Raw genomic sequence first — 15472 nt, forward strand, 5'->3', positions numbered from 1 at the left:
TCACGGGCGAGTGTATTTGATTAACAAAGAATCTCAGGATGGTTAAGATTTTCCACGTCTTAGTGAGGGAAAGAGGGTTGCAAACTGGGCTGCAAACTGGGCTGCGTCGTAGGGCAAGGGTACCATGCAACGTTCTAAACTGGGCCTCGTCGGGGAGCTCCCTCGGGATTTGTGTAAGCTCCTCTCTTTTGACATGGCTACTAACTCGATTGGAAGGAGTGTTTATATATAAGCTAATCAGCTTTTTTTTTATAAAGAAAAAATTGCAAAGCTACTTTTCGGTGTACATCGAATAAAAATTCATATACTTATTATTATTATTATTAAATAAATATAAGATTAGATTTACTCTATTTTTACACCAACCGTTAGGCTGCTAATAATAGCTTATCAGTAATCCAGTGGCACAAGAATGGCTTAACAGCGGGGGTTTATTCCCTTCCTCTGTTTGATCGTCGGCCATGCTCTTCTTGGATGAGGAAAATGACATATGGAGAGAAGAAAGCTTAAATCACGAGAGCAGAGCAAAAGATATTATGAGACAAGATGAGCCGACGGTGGAGTGGATGTCACGGAGGACGGGAAAAGTTTTACAAATCATTCGTCAGTAATTCGAATAGCCTAGCCGACAGACTTGATAGGAGCTGTGTCTTGGTCCACCTCAAGGACACGAGATCAAAGACTTGTGATTTCGAAAATAAATAAATAAATAATAAAATTAAAATAAAGCTTGTAGAATTTTATTGCAAATAATCCTTCCAAGTTCAAAAAGTCAAGCTGTGTATAGTTTTGTTACAGAAAATTTCAACAGAGTGATCGAAAGAAACGCCTCTTCTTTTATTTTCATTTTATTTTTACATTTCTCCTCTGTTTTATAATTTATTATAAGTCAACTCAAACTAGACAAAGATATTAGTAGTCTTTAGGTTGTAAAACTGGGCTAGAAATATATAATATTACGAATTCAGTAACTGAAGGATAATTCATAAAATAGTATCCTACTCATTTTTTTCTTTTTAAATTAGAATTTAGAAGGTATCAAAGTAGATATATATATATATATATGTGAAGTATTTATGATTTGGGCTGCTGGAAACATCTCATCAATAAGATTTTGGTGTTTGGGTCATCCCCTATTGGACTGCTCATTTGACATGACAGCCTACAATGAGGGGCATGTTCCTCTCAACAACTGAAGTGGCTGTGCTGTGGAGAATTTATTATGCTCACATGTCACATAAATGCATTGCCACTGTAATAAAAGAAAGTGACAGCACTCTAATAAGCAAAATACTTTCTAACTTAACCACTCTAATAGCAATTATTAATCTCTATATATATAGAGAGAGAGAGAGAGAGATCTTATAATTTATCATTAGGAGGTTGAGCTAAATAATACCATCTTACTTATATTGAAAGAAAGAGACAAGGAGAAGAACAATTGCAGGACAGATGGGGGGCAGCAATATAACAAGTAGAATCCCTAATGACAGCCTCATCTCCAACCCCCACCATGATGCAAAGACCACAAGCCCCTCATTGAGTCCAGATGGGATCATTGATCTATCTATCTATCTATCTATCTATCTATCTATCTTTTGGATTGGTGACAAGAGCGAGAAAAATTGAGATGGTTGGGAAATGTGTGAGGCTGTTGCAAGGATAGACTGTCTTTCCCATTTAAGAGCACTGTGTGAGTCTCTCTTTGCAGTGGGGGGGAATTAAAAAGGAGCTATAAATGTCAATCTTGGGGCTCCCTCCTTCCATTCCTCCTGTGCTGATAGCATTGTCAGAGAATTCAGACTTGTCTTGAGTTTTCCAGGTGGTGTGTATTGAAGTCAGCCTATTTAATGATGTGGGCTTTGTATTCTTTTGATTCAAATCTATAGGATGGGTTCAATCTGGTCAGTTTTGTGTGCACAGCTGATAGAGAGGTCAGGAACATAATAAAGTCTGAAGGAATTAAAGTTTCTTTTGGGCAGTGGGGAATTTATGTGTGCTTGTATTTAGCTATCTGCCTTGCCATTTAAGAGGTTGGACCGCACAATATTCCTTCTTCCTGTTGGCTTTCTTCCCTCTCTTGTGTCTGCGTGTGTGTCTTTCTACAATTATGGACTCCTCCCAGCTCATTGGAGATGCTGAAGAATGTAACAGTAGTGAGTCTGGGTGGACCATGTACCTTGCATCCCCCATGCATGATGATGGAGATGATGGAGATGATGGTGATGGTGAAGTGGAAGGTCATGGCTATGATGGTAGCAGTAAGAGGAGCAATACAAGTGGTGGTAGCAATGGAGATGATGGAGATGATGATGATGATGATGATGATTCCTTGGCTTCTGATGCTTCTACAGGACCAGCTCAGGAGAAGTACTCACACAGAAGATTTGGTGGCTCAAAGGCCATGGATGATCATTTCAAGCATGATGGTCATGATGATGTTGCTCCTGAAGCTTACAGTCAATTCTCCTCAAACTTGTACAAGAAAGTTGGCAAGGTGGAGAAGAAGGATGTCATTGGAAAATCCCCAAAGCCTTTCCATAGCCATAGGGAAGCGAGCCCTTCAAACAGCAGCAGCCATAAGGTAAGGAAGAGTAATTTGATTGGAAAATGATTTTAGAAACTTCCTACACTCTTCTGTTAAAAGGATCAGACCTATCTGTGTTTCTATTTATCAGTAGTTTTTCCTTTGTGAAGACAACCTACAAGCATCTTTCACATGGACTCACATGCCTTCAAATTGAGTTTGGAGATAAAGTGGTTGTAGCTTAATTTTCTAAACTTTGGAAGCTTATTTTGTAAGTAGAAATGGTTAAGTGTAATAATAATGTTTAGTTTGTAATGTCATTAATGGCTTAACCTTGCTATGCTCTTCTAATGGTCAAGAACAGTTCAAAGGATGGCACCTAATTGCAGGATATCTCATACCAACCTGAGGGAAGTTTTCTGCTAAATGGAAACCAAAACCATGATCTAAAAGTGATTGTAAGTACTTGACTTTGGTGGTTAATATCATTTAATGAAGGAATCCAGTGAGTTCCTTAAAGTGGTTAGGAGTTCTCAATTAATCTATTCTTAATCCTAATTAGGCACATGTCATGACTCATGATTGAATTATTGCTACGATCTACCTCAAAAGGCTATGGAATTCCCATCTGTTCTTGGCTGGCAAAGCTGCTTGACAAGAAGCAGGTGCTCAAGAGGAATATTACCTAAAACTAAACTAAACTAAACTAGCTGTTGGTTTGGGTTTATATTTTGCAATCAAGCCCAATTAGTCTTAGTAATTAGAAGGCCTTCAAAATCTAACTTTTACTTGACAAACTTTTAAGCCAGAGTTAAAATGTATTAATCTTCATCATAAGTTTCCAAATCGGGAATGCCACTTATCCTAGCACATTAATATTGTATCAAGGAGGCCTATTACTGCAAACATTATAACAGTGAGTCCCTCGACAACCATTCACGATAAAAAAGATTAAAATGGTTAAATTATGTTAATTATTACATTATAATCTTATTTTTAAGTCGCCAGAGTGTGTCCACAACTAGGTAATCTTTCAATGAGTTGGAATGCAATTAGAAGACAAGTTTCGAAAGTTGGCAAGCAATTATTCAAGTATTCCTTATTTTTACAATACATTAGCAAAGAAAATTGCACAAAATTTTAAGGTTACATTTAAGTGCCACTATGGAATGAGCCACATCTTATAATATTCAAACCAAGTCCTTACCTAGTTCGGGAATAGCATATATTATTCTAGAATAAGGAGAATAAATCTTGCAGCCTTTTCTATTATCCGGTAGAATTAGTGCATTCTTATGCCGATAAAATTTATCCTGCTCGTAGAAGGCGTCACGGTCAAGCAAAGCGCATAACGCCGTTTTCTGCCGTATAGAAATTATATGCGTTCGTAAGGCAGCCGTTCATTTGTTGTAATTTTGCACGGATACCCTCAAGAGTCCTTTATTTATGTATACGGCCATCAAAGACCCATTTTCTTTTTCAAACGCACCCTTCATTAAATTTTATTAACACGAGAAATTGATGGAATTGATTCATAATTTTCTTTGTCAGTTATCAAATATAAAAATACTTTTCCTGTGAAATTAATTATTTTTTGTATTTCGAAGAGTATCTATAATGGAAATAAATGCGTATATATAAGTATCACCTCTATAGGATTATATAATAAGAGATCTTTGAAGGGTGTAGATGCAAAATAACCCTAAGAAATATCTTAAAATACGACATTAGGGTTTCTAAAGAGCCTTAGCTTCGCCTCTATATATATTCGTCGTCTCCTCGTCTCTGTCAGGTTTTCCTATTACCTGAATAGAATACGATCTAGGGTTTCGCCTTCGGCGATCGCGTTCAGGTAATCAGATATATGCGATATTGTCTTATTTGATGCATCTAGATCGATCTGATCGTGTTTGTCTATTGTTTTTCTCCACGATTTTTCTGTTTATATTCTGAATTTAGTGGAGTTCTATCGATATTTTCTTTTTCTCGGGAGTAGGTTATAGATATCTGTGATTTGATTAATGTCCTCTTTGTTGATGAATCTCAATACCTTTTGGCATAGTAGTTCTGGAAGATCTTAAATTTGGCCGATTTCCTATTGATCCGATTAGCCTATAAATTTGTTTTCTTGGATCCAATTCAATTTGCCTTCTGTAATAACATTTATTTTCTCCTTATAGATCTGTGGATCTGGCGGTAAGAGTATTTATTCTTCGGTCCTTTTATTGCTGTGTGATGTAATTTTTTATTACAATGTTTCTTTTACTCGAGTTATTCTTGTTGTACGATTTGATTCGTGATCTTGTTATCGTACGTTTGATGAAATGATTTTACCTTTTTGTGAGTATAACTGTACTCTGTGTATTCAATGAGCTTAGGATTGAATTGCGGTAGTCTCTTGTTTGGTTGATCGTATTATATAAGTTGAGTTGTATATGTTTTTTTTAATAATAAATGGCACACGAAAATATGTTTATTGGTTTTGTTTGAGATTAAACAATCTGAGCAAGATTGCCCGAACAATAGCAAACTGTAAAGACAATTAGGAGTTATGTCTAGGTTGGATATTAATATGTTTGTTGAATTCAAAAGTGAGTAAGATTATTTTCTTAATATGTTGGATAGATAATTATGCTGCCTTATTTCTGTTCTTTTTGGATGTTCCCCTTTATGAACAATCAGTATATGAAGATTAGCTAAAATATAGGGACTTATAAACATTGTTAAGGTTCAGTTAGATATCAAAAGTGGACCGAGAGATTTGTTCAGAACGTAATTGTACCTGATTCTAACCTTTGATTTTAGCAAATTTATGCCTAGAATTCATTCGTATGCTCCTATTGACATCCACAGAGAGCTTATATTGTTACTTGTTGCAGCCAAAAGGGTTGAGAAGATATGATTAATTTGGATTCCTTTTATCTATGGATTGAAGAAGATCTTATATTTCATGATTTGGTAATTGACTGTAAGTTGAAAGAAAGGAGACAGTTCTAAGCAACTAAAATTTGTTTATTTAAGGATCTCATAGGAAGGAATTTGGAGCATCTTGTTTTTTGGTATTAGAATAGACATCATAATGGTTAGATTTCAGCTAGAAGATGCAAAACTATGGTTTAAGCAGCCTTTGGGTTGATTTAGTGCCAGTGTTGCATATCTGAACCCAAGTCCTGGAAGTACACTGCTGAATTTATCTCAAGTTTAATTCTACCAACTTGCATTCAGATAAATGGATAAAAATTGTTGTACATAAATCAACTACTGTACAGTCGGCCTCTTAGATATTAATTCCTCAGGTATATTTTTGTTTGAATTTCTAAAGTTTGACTGTCTGATGCTATTTGTTGGCACTGGCACTTATGTTTTCCTCTTCTCATATTAGGATTTAGTTGTGGAATAGATTAAACTCTTCAGTTTTCACATATTCTGATCGATGTTTCAATGTGTACAGGATTGAATTTTGTGATTGAGTTTGCCAGTTGTGACTTTGTGCCGGCTAGAGTGGAGGTGGTGTGAAGTGTAGGAAATCTTTTATGTCTGAACGGGACTCATCTTACTTGGGATCAATTGGGTTACTTGGAGAGTACTATCCTACGTCCAGAAAAAAGTATATATGCTCTTTGGAAGAAGTTGGCTGCATGCATCTTGAGCCATTTCAGACCTCTGTGGTAACTCAAGGTAGTACGTGGCAGCTATATATTTCATCGGCAGTTGCTTGGCCCTGGACTGAAGAAGAAAGCCACTCATCATCATTTGTTGTTTCTTCAAATTGTACCCCCTGTTTTTGTTATATCTGACTTTATTAGCAGCCTTTCGAAGCTAAGATGGCTTTGCAGAACATAGGTGCTTCCAACAGCGATGATGCCTTCTACAGGTATAAGATGCCAAGGATGATTACCAAGATAGAAGGTCGTGGAAATGGAATCAAGACCAATATTGTGAACATGGTTGATATTGCCAAGGCATTGGCCAGGCCTGCCTCTTACACCACAAAATACTTTGGCTGCGAACTTGGTGCGCAATCTAAGTTTGATGAGAAAACTGGTGTTTCACTTGTCAATGGGGCTCATGAAACTGCAAAACTAGCTGGTCTACTTGAGAACTTCATCAAGAAGTATGTACAATGTTATGGATGTGGCAATCCTGAGACCGAAATAATAATCACAAAGACGCAAATGATCACCCTCAAGTGTGCTGCTTGTGGTTTTTTATCGGATGTGGACATGAGGGACAAGCTCACAACTTTCATTCTGAAGAACCCACCAGAGCAGAAAAAAGGATCCAAAGATAAGAAGGCAATGAGGCGAGCAGAAAAAGAGAGGCTCAAAGAAGGGGAAGCTGCTGATGAGGAACAGAAGAAGTTGAAGAAAGAGATCAAGAAGAAAGGTGCTGCTTCAACGAAAGAAAATACCAATTCAAAATCTGTTGCTGTCAAGAAGAAGCCAACAGTTTCGGATGAGGAACATTCTTCACCGGGTGTCAGCCAGGCAGGTGATAATGCACTGGCTGAAGACGACGACGACGACATCCAGTGGCAGACTGACACATCTCTTGAAGCTGCCCGCCAACGCATTCAGGAGCAGCTTAGTGCCGTTACTGCTGAGATGGTGATGCTTTCTACTGCTGAACCTGACAAAGAAGAGAAGAAACCAAAGCAGGAGAAGAAAGTGGAAGCTGCAAAGAAAGATGTTGAAAAAGTACAGGAGAAATCTAATGCCCATGATAGCTTGATCACAGAGATCAAAGCTAAACTGAGGAAGGGTTCAACACCAGGTGAGCTTGGGTCCTTCCTGGGTTCACTGCCTGCTTCTCCCCAGGATGTGATGAATGCACTCTTCGAATCCCTCTTTGATGGTGTGGGTAAAGGGTTTGCCAACGAGGTGACTAAAAAGAAGAAATATCTTGCTGCTGCAGTGCAGGATGAGGAATCTGAGATGCTTCTACTCCGAGCTATTGAAGTCTTCTGTGGGAAATGTAGTGCCGATGCTGTGAAGGAGGTGCCTTTAGCTGCTAAGTCTCTTTATGATGGAGATGTGGTGGAGGAAGAAAGCATTGTGAAGTGGTATGGGGAAGGCGTGGCTGGTGTCAACAAGAGCTCCCCAGTTTGGAAGAATATGAAGCCCTTTGTTGAATGGCTGCAAAGCGCAGAATCAGAGTCGGAAGAGGACGACTAATTACTTGTACCCATCAATCGAAAGGTTTGTTAGTGTGACGTAAGTTACGGACTGTTGGCTATCCTATCAGGTTACCTACCGATCTGCTCAAGACTACGTGCGATGTGTCACTTTGAAGTTCTGCTCTTATGTTTGTATGTGGATTGCATGTGTGCACAAACTTGTCGTGCTAAGATACTAAATCTTATTATGCTGGTATGCTGTTACTTTTAAGATTTGTGTGCATGTTAATTTCAAATTATGTACTATGAAAGGATGCAGTGGTGCTCATATGTCGATGTAACTGAACCTCTTGTGTCTGTCGAAAGTCAAGTTTTTGTGGGTGAGGTTCAACGTGATCATCATCATTTAAAGTTTTCCCACTTTTATTGCTAGGGATCTACTACTATTTGATACTTAGTAATCCACTGTTGACTGGGCTACAGTTCAAGCGGGCCATCGCAGCTAAGAATGCTATTGTTATCTGCATTCATTTCCGGCTGTATTAAAATTAGTGACCCGGTGTTATATGCAGAGTAAGTAGTGATCGATCGAATATTCATAGGCAATACTCTTTTAAAACTTAGTTGTGGCAGGTCTAGTGTACATGTTCTCTTGACGCTTAGAATCTAAGCTACAATTTAGGAGTATCTTAAGACCACGCTGTGCTGCAGCAAAGGTCTTCGCCAAAATAATAATCGAGGCACATTTATCTCATCTTCTGCTTGAACAATCGAATCCATCCATCGGAAGTAGTATCAAATCCTTAAACTATCAATTTGAAATAAGTCCCAGTTAATAATCCCAAACGACATAGAGCTGAATGTGAAATTAAACATGGCTTTCTGTAGACCCATATCAACTACAAGCTAAGAAGCAGCAAAAGCTACGGATCCCTTCCTCGCATAGTCTACTAATTGATGCAAAAGATGATTACTGCCCTTTTGTAGACTCTCGCATCTGTTCAAGAAGGCAAAAGAAAAAAAAAAGCCACCAATGTTAAGTTCTCATGCCAACCAGAACTACATACATAAATGCATAACTAAAGCCAATGCAAATGGAGATGACAATCCATTCATCAAATCAAGATAACAAGGCAAACAAAAAAAAGGAAAAAGAAACCGAACTAGCTGAAGTAAATACTTGATTTGACAACAGTTTTGTGACTTTCTCTTAACAACGATGGATCACAGATGTCACAACGGATTCAACCAACAGGCCAATTTGTCGATATGAGACTCTCTTAAACTGTTTTGCCATTAGTTTACAATCGATCAGAGATGCATAGAGCTATTGAGGACTATAGTCTGGCATCCATCGTCCTAAATCCATTATCAATTCATCAAACATGTGCAGAGAGAGACCTCCAGCAAGATAAAGATCGAACATTGATGCAAAGAGACACAAAATCCTTCTCATATGGATATGGGGATCCCATGTCCTTCAATTATGGTCAAATCTTATCCTATGTTCCCAAATTTCCAGTTCCTTGCAGGTTTAATCAAACAGATTAAGCAGCCGACTCAATTCATACAATTCAGACAACAGCCTAAAAATTAATTTCTGATTCAATTCCTTCCCAATTCTGAAACCCACCACAATCACATATTCACAAGAACGTACAATCATCAGGGATAAAGGTAACAGAGATGGAGAGGAATCCACCTGTTGCTGGAGTTTAAGAGATGGCCTTCGAGTTATGGATGAAGGCGGCGGAGCAGAGGATGGAAGCAATGAATGCGAAGATGCCCAAAACCAACATCAAGGAGATGCCAGCGACCGTCAGATCCATCACCAGCTGCAGAAGATGAAATCCAATCATCTTTCCTTCTCCTTTCTCTCATTCGGATGATACGCAACGAAGAAGAGCTGAGAGAGAGAGAGAGAGAGAGAGAGAGAGAGAGAGAGAGGGCAACGATGGCGACGAACGGCACACGCACGAGAGACTAGGCATGTCAATGTCACGTGTCTAAGCATGGCATGCCATGCCAGCAAAGCGGGTTCGCGGTGACGAATGGGCCCATGGGCCGACCATTATCACATCCATTTAAGTAAAGAAAAATGAGGGTGTGAATAATAAATTCGTAAAATATAATTTTATATAAGTTTTTTAATGGAATATCTAATAAGCTTTAATAAGCCATCAACACAGCCCTGTGATTGTCTTATGGATTTGATTCCCTAATGTATATTCAAATTAAAATTTAGTAAATTTTTTATTAGGGTACTAAATACATATAATATTATGAGTTTATGACTTATCTATAGACTTCTATAAAAAAAGTATGACTCAATAACTCTTCTCTTAAGAGAATTAACTCAGTTATTCAATCTATATATTAAAAAAGAGCTATTTTCATCTAGCGTATAGCCTATAGACTCATAATTGACTGAAGAAAAAAAAAGCTTCAACAATAGATCATGCGAAATATGTTAGACTACATGCCTGCTCCAAGAAAGTCCAAAGAATTGTCAATTTGTCTTCTGAAAGAATGAGAGCTAGTTGTCTACACTAACACCATGATAGAGGAAAAGAAAGAAAGAAAGAAAGAAATAAGGAAGATTTTTAAGAACCACATAACTTAAGAATTAATTACACAGACGAGCATTATTCCAGTTCTGAAGCTAATCTTGGAATCTCATTCTTCTACCGGAATTTGGCTCATGTGTTCATCTTGGATAAAGTTTGTTGATCCTCGTCTAATAGGATTCTCTGCTCCATCTTTTCCATTTGTATCGCGGATGGGAGAGAGAGGTAAGCAGGAGAAAACAGCTTTGGACAGATTAAAGTGGAAATCCTGAGACGGTAATTAGTAGAAGAGTGAGCATTATCTTGTGTTTCACAATAGGAAATCAAATGCTGGATTTGTTGAGTGAAGCTGAGAATATGTGACTACCTGATGCTGGCATCAGCTTAGATGTTGGAACCAACCTTGGTATGCGAACTGGCTTGTTTTCTTTTCCATCAACAACAGCCACATCAGACAGGAGAAAAATCTTTGCAACAGAAGCAGCATGCTCGATACAGCATCTAACAACCTGCTCCAATGAGTGCAGAAGATTAAAGCTTAAATATGTTAGGACTAGTTCTTCTACAAAAATCGAAACCAAAAGGAGCAATTCAATAGATTGCAAATCACAGGGACTCTCTCTCCCTATTCTTCCTTACTTGAAGAGATAAGTACCTTAAATGGATCTAGTATTCCAGCAGCCATCAAGTCCTCGTAACAATTTTTAGCTGCATTATAGCCATAGGTTAAGTCATCATTGGACAGAACCTGAAAAAGAACATAGAATGTTGGATTTATTAGCACAGAGTGTGATGTTCACAGAGAGTGACCTTATTAAGAAAAACATCCAGAAACTAAGGAAGTGTGCAAATGCACAAAAACTGGGAGTGCTACAAACCTTTTCCACGACAGAGTTACCATTCATCCCAGCATTTTTCGCTATTAATTTTGAAGGATAACTTAAAGCCCGTTTAAAGATGTCAGCACCAATCTGCAGAATCAGGGATCAGGGTACCAGAAATAAACCCACAGGAAGCATTACTTCCTCCAATAATTATCAGGTTTCTACAAGCTACAGAAATAAAACACATTCAATCATGCTAGAGTTTCTATGGAAGAGAGTTCCTTATTGGCTTATAACAAGCCCTACTCTTTTATCAAATTTCAAAGCCCAAAGAGTTGATCTCAGTTTGACATAAGCATCCACAGATATTAACTTGATTATAAAGGCAGGCATCTGAATGAATACTAAAAGAAGGTTAAAAAGCAAAGCTTAAGATTTACATTCTCTTTTATTTGGCTATTTAAGTACAAACTTATTTGATCCCAGTTTCCAGAAAAGGAAGAAAAGAATGGTAATTTTTTTTAAAGAGAACTAGTGCGCTACCTTCTGCTCTTCATTATCCAAGGTTTTTTTGATACTGTCCACTTTCGTAGATAACCTCAATAGGCTACATCCACCACCAATGACAACACCTTCCTCAATAGCTGCCTGTAAATTGCAATTTCCATTATGATGGTAACAAGGAGATGCATCAAGAAAAGCTGGCCTACCTTAGTTGCATTAAGAGCATCTTCAATTCTCAACTTCTTATCTTTCAATTCGACAACTGTATGTGCGCCTACCTGTCATTTAGTTTGTAAAAACCTGCTCAACCTAGCAATCACAACACAATTCTAGCATTTCCTAACTTCTATTAATTGCACATCAGATCTAGAAGTTTATTAAACACAGAAGTGATTAACATGGCGCACCTGAACAATTGCAATCCCACCACACAGCCTTGCTATTCTTTCATTCAGTATTTTCTTTTTGAACTTCTCTTCAGAGTTCTGAAAAATTGCATATGAAGATATAATAGTCTTGTCATTTAACTGATAGTTATGAAAAAGCAAACTAAATGAAAGGCCATGATGTGAATATCTAGATGATGCTTAGCACAAATGAGAATGTGAGAATATCAAACAAGTTGAGGAGACAAGATATTAAGAAATCGGACAATGCTTATAATATGCAGAGATTGAATGAAAAATGCTCCATGATGGAAATTCGACTGAGGGAGACCTCTATGAGCACCCGCCTTGTTCCAGCAACTTATATAAAGTTTTACAGTAGTTTGCTAGAAAATCTACAACCAAATGTTCAGAAAGCTACTAGTGGCACAATATATTGTACAACAGCGCTCCACATTTAAAGGGTTAATATTGTTTACTCTTATCTATACAAAAATATGTCTTATAGTCAGGCCAAACTAACCCTTGAAAGGGGATAAGTTTAATAGCATCAGGTGTTACCATGCACTTACCAACTGATTCAATTAGTCCAACATATTTTGGTGGTTCTACAGAAGAACATTAATTTTTGACAAACTGCCTTTCCTGTCCTGTAGTTTTTTTGATCTGAAATGATTTATGGATGCATTATATGAAGATCAGATATGCCTTCTAGAATACAAAGAAATACAACAAAGATGAATGCTAACATACTAGGAGAACAAGTATTCCTACCTCAAAAAGACTTCTTATCTGAGCAACCCTCTTTTCAACTGCATTTTGGGTGCTTCCATCAGTAACAATCAATGTTGAATCCTTTGTAATTACCACCTTATCAGCAGAACCCAGGACCTCTTTTCCAGCTTTTTCGAGAGTCAATCCCATCGCATCCCTCACTACTTTACCTGCAAAACATATGACAATCTGAGAGAGAGAGAGAGAGAGAGAGAACCAAATATGTATAGAAATGTGTCTTATTTGTCATGATTAGGACAAAATCCAGTCATTTAATCTCTAATTTGTAATAACTTGTGCAACTCTTTTGTATACCTCCAGTCAAGATAGCAATGTCATCTAAGTAATCACTCTTGCGTTCTCCAAAGGCAGGAGCTTTAATGACAGCTGCTTTTATCACGCCTTTCAACTTATTTCTTATTATAGGAGCCATGGCTTCTTGTTCAATATCCTCTGCAATTATAAGCAGTGGGTACTTTTCTTTGACAGCCCCATCCAATATCTTAAACATCTCCTTCGCATTTGTAATCTTTTTGTCAACCAAAAGTATCTGCACAGAAGAACACAATCCTGCTAATTACATGGCAGAATAACACAATGTTATGGCAACATTAATACCTACCTTGCTGTTGTTCAATTCCACTGACATATTTGTGCGATCAGTAACAAAGTAGGGTGATAGATAACCACGATCAAATTGCATTCCTTCTACAACCTGCAGATGATTTTCAGTGCCTCTTCCATTTTCAATTCTTACAACACCTTTTCTTCCAACTCTTTTCAGAGCATCGGCAATCATAGTTCCCACAGAGTAATCATTCCCAGCACTAACTGCTGCAACATCAGCAATTTCATGGTCTTCAATCTGCAAGATGAACCATGAGTTAAAGCTGGCATAGCATTTTCCAACTGATATGTGCATTGATCAAGGTTGAGGGCACCATATATAAAGGCTGCATAAATACCATTTATTAAAGATAGTTTCACGATAAGTAGACAAAGGTGGTTATAAGATTATAACTGAAGGGCTTAAAAGCTTAGTGACAGGTAAAGCATTCAAAATTTCTAAGAGCTGTGGCACTGCATAAGTTGCATTATTAAGTAACAAAAAGATATATAACTAAACAATATTTATTCGCTTACAGAACAACACAACCATTAATCAACAGTACCTCTCTCGACATCAAACTTAGTTCAGAAATCAAAGCTACAGCAGTCTTCTCAATCCCACGTGCAACTTGGACCGGATTCATTCCTGCAGCGAGTACCTAATTTGTGAAAATATAATAAGATATGCAGCGCAGGATTAAAAGTAAATTCTTCATAATGAGTTAGTTTGACGAATGATACAGTATTATCTCTATGCTTTATAGAAATATACAAAAGGGAAGGATTATACCTTTACACCTTCAGCAATTAAACCTTGAGCAAGAACAATGGAGGTAGTGCAGCCATCACCAGCAAGATCATTCGTCTTTGCGCCAGCTTGTCTCACCAATTTAACGCCTAGATTCTCCAAAGGATCCTCCAATTCAACCTTACAGAATTAGGAAAACCAAATGATTTTCTCCTGACATTTACAAAAGAACTAAAAGTCTATAAAGCAATTAGGGGTTCTCTTCCCATCCAACTTTTAATCTACCTTTTGGTAATATTAACAACAAGGTGAAACTACAAGTACCTACCAAAACAACCAAGACAGGATTGTCGTATGCCTTTTCAGGTTATTATTATTCATTCAACACACCTTCTGGAAAATTTGTTTCCTCCCCAGGTTTAACTTCCCCCCATCAGTAGAAACTTCAAAGATTCAAAACATTTATAATGAGACAGATGGATGACCAATTTACTCTTGGAATCTAAAGAGCATACATGTTAATCTAGGTCGAGCAAAACTGCAAAACTACCTAAGATTAGTGGGTCAAAAAAAGAAAAAGAGAAGAAGAAGTCATAGTACTATACTACTATGGCATCAATATGAACTTAGGCTGTAGCAAATTAGTAAATATTTCATTTTTCCTGCTAAAATACCCACAGCATAATACTGTTCCGTTCTACGATTGACAAACCATACTATGATAAATGCTCAATTCCGTCAAAACAGGACCCAATAAAGGAAAGATTACAACTAAAAGAAATTCTACCACCATTAGTCTTGTAAACAGCAAACAAACTTAATTTATGCCAGAAATATCAAGGCACTCAATTTCAGGAAACCCGTATGGAATATCTGGATGGATCGATCATTTCGTTCTACACAATCTAAAGAAGAATTGCACATGAAAATGAGAGAAAACCAGGATGAGAACTATCTCTACTCTACCTCCTTTAGTACAGTCTCGCCATCATTAACAATCTTTGGCGGTCCATACTTGTTCTGCAACACCACGTTTCGACCCTTGGGGCCCAGGGTCACCCCAACCAACTCCGCCACCAAATCTACTCCAGCCTACAACATAATTCATCAATCTAACAACCCAACAGAGAATGCAATCAGGAATCGAGCTTCAAGAAGTGTGTTTTAGGCCGACCTGGAGCTTCTTAGTGGTAGAGAGGTCGTAATTGAAGTGTAGGTCCTTGGTGATGGGCTTCAAAGGGGGCTTCTTTCGGGAGAAGGGAAGCTGGGGACTAATGGTGAGAGGATTTGGGGAAGATGATGACATGGTTGGGCAGTAACGGGAAGATGGTGAGCGTAGGATAAGGGGGGGTTTGAAAAAGGAAGAGGAGAGGGAGAGTTTGCGCGCTCCAAAATATCTCACGAAGCATTCCAAGAT

The 15472-nt window shown here is 37.8% G+C and overlaps 4 protein-coding genes across 4 annotated transcripts; 2 read left to right on the plus strand and 2 right to left on the minus strand.

Annotated features, from left to right (window-relative positions):
- Positions 1–1524: 1524 nt before the first annotated feature.
- LOC140779248 (uncharacterized) lies at positions 1525–2813 on the plus strand. The gene has a single exon (XM_073124253.1). The coding sequence runs from the start codon at positions 2111–2113 to the stop codon at positions 2612–2614; it is 504 nt and encodes a 167-aa protein (XP_072980354.1). The 5' UTR covers positions 1525–2110; the 3' UTR covers positions 2615–2813.
- Positions 2814–4282: 1469 nt separating this feature from the next.
- On the plus strand, positions 4283–7984 carry LOC140777651 (eukaryotic translation initiation factor 5-like). The gene is made up of 2 exons (XM_073121907.1): positions 4283–4379; positions 5979–7984. The coding sequence occupies exon 2, from the start codon at positions 6352–6354 to the stop codon at positions 7699–7701; it is 1350 nt and encodes a 449-aa protein (XP_072978008.1). The 5' UTR covers positions 4283–4379; positions 5979–6351; the 3' UTR covers positions 7702–7984.
- A 438-nt stretch (positions 7985–8422) lies between these two features.
- LOC140777653 (uncharacterized) lies at positions 8423–9617 on the minus strand. Its single transcript, XM_073121910.1, has 2 exons — positions 9346–9617; positions 8423–8640 (listed from the first exon to the last, which is right to left on the minus strand). The coding sequence occupies exon 1, from the start codon at positions 9500–9502 to the stop codon at positions 9359–9361; it is 144 nt and encodes a 47-aa protein (XP_072978011.1). The 5' UTR covers positions 9503–9617; the 3' UTR covers positions 8423–8640; positions 9346–9358.
- A 449-nt stretch (positions 9618–10066) lies between these two features.
- On the minus strand, positions 10067–15470 carry LOC140779573 (ruBisCO large subunit-binding protein subunit beta, chloroplastic-like). Its single transcript, XM_073124696.1, has 14 exons — positions 15230–15470; positions 15022–15147; positions 14098–14235; positions 13871–13966; positions 13321–13563; positions 13014–13248; positions 12699–12868; positions 11946–12023; positions 11745–11816; positions 11578–11682; positions 11089–11181; positions 10866–10958; positions 10578–10719; positions 10067–10478 (listed from the first exon to the last, which is right to left on the minus strand). Exons 1-14 carry the CDS (start codon positions 15359–15361, stop codon positions 10465–10467), a joined length of 1737 nt encoding a protein of 578 aa, XP_072980797.1. The 5' UTR covers positions 15362–15470; the 3' UTR covers positions 10067–10464.
- Between the last annotated feature and the right edge of the window lie 2 nt (positions 15471–15472).

Source organism: Typha angustifolia, chromosome 15 (genome assembly GCF_048772165.1).
Source record: "Typha angustifolia cultivar Huaian chromosome 15, ASM4877216v1, whole genome shotgun sequence".
Lineage (NCBI taxonomy): Eukaryota > Viridiplantae > Streptophyta > Magnoliopsida > Poales > Typhaceae > Typha > Typha angustifolia.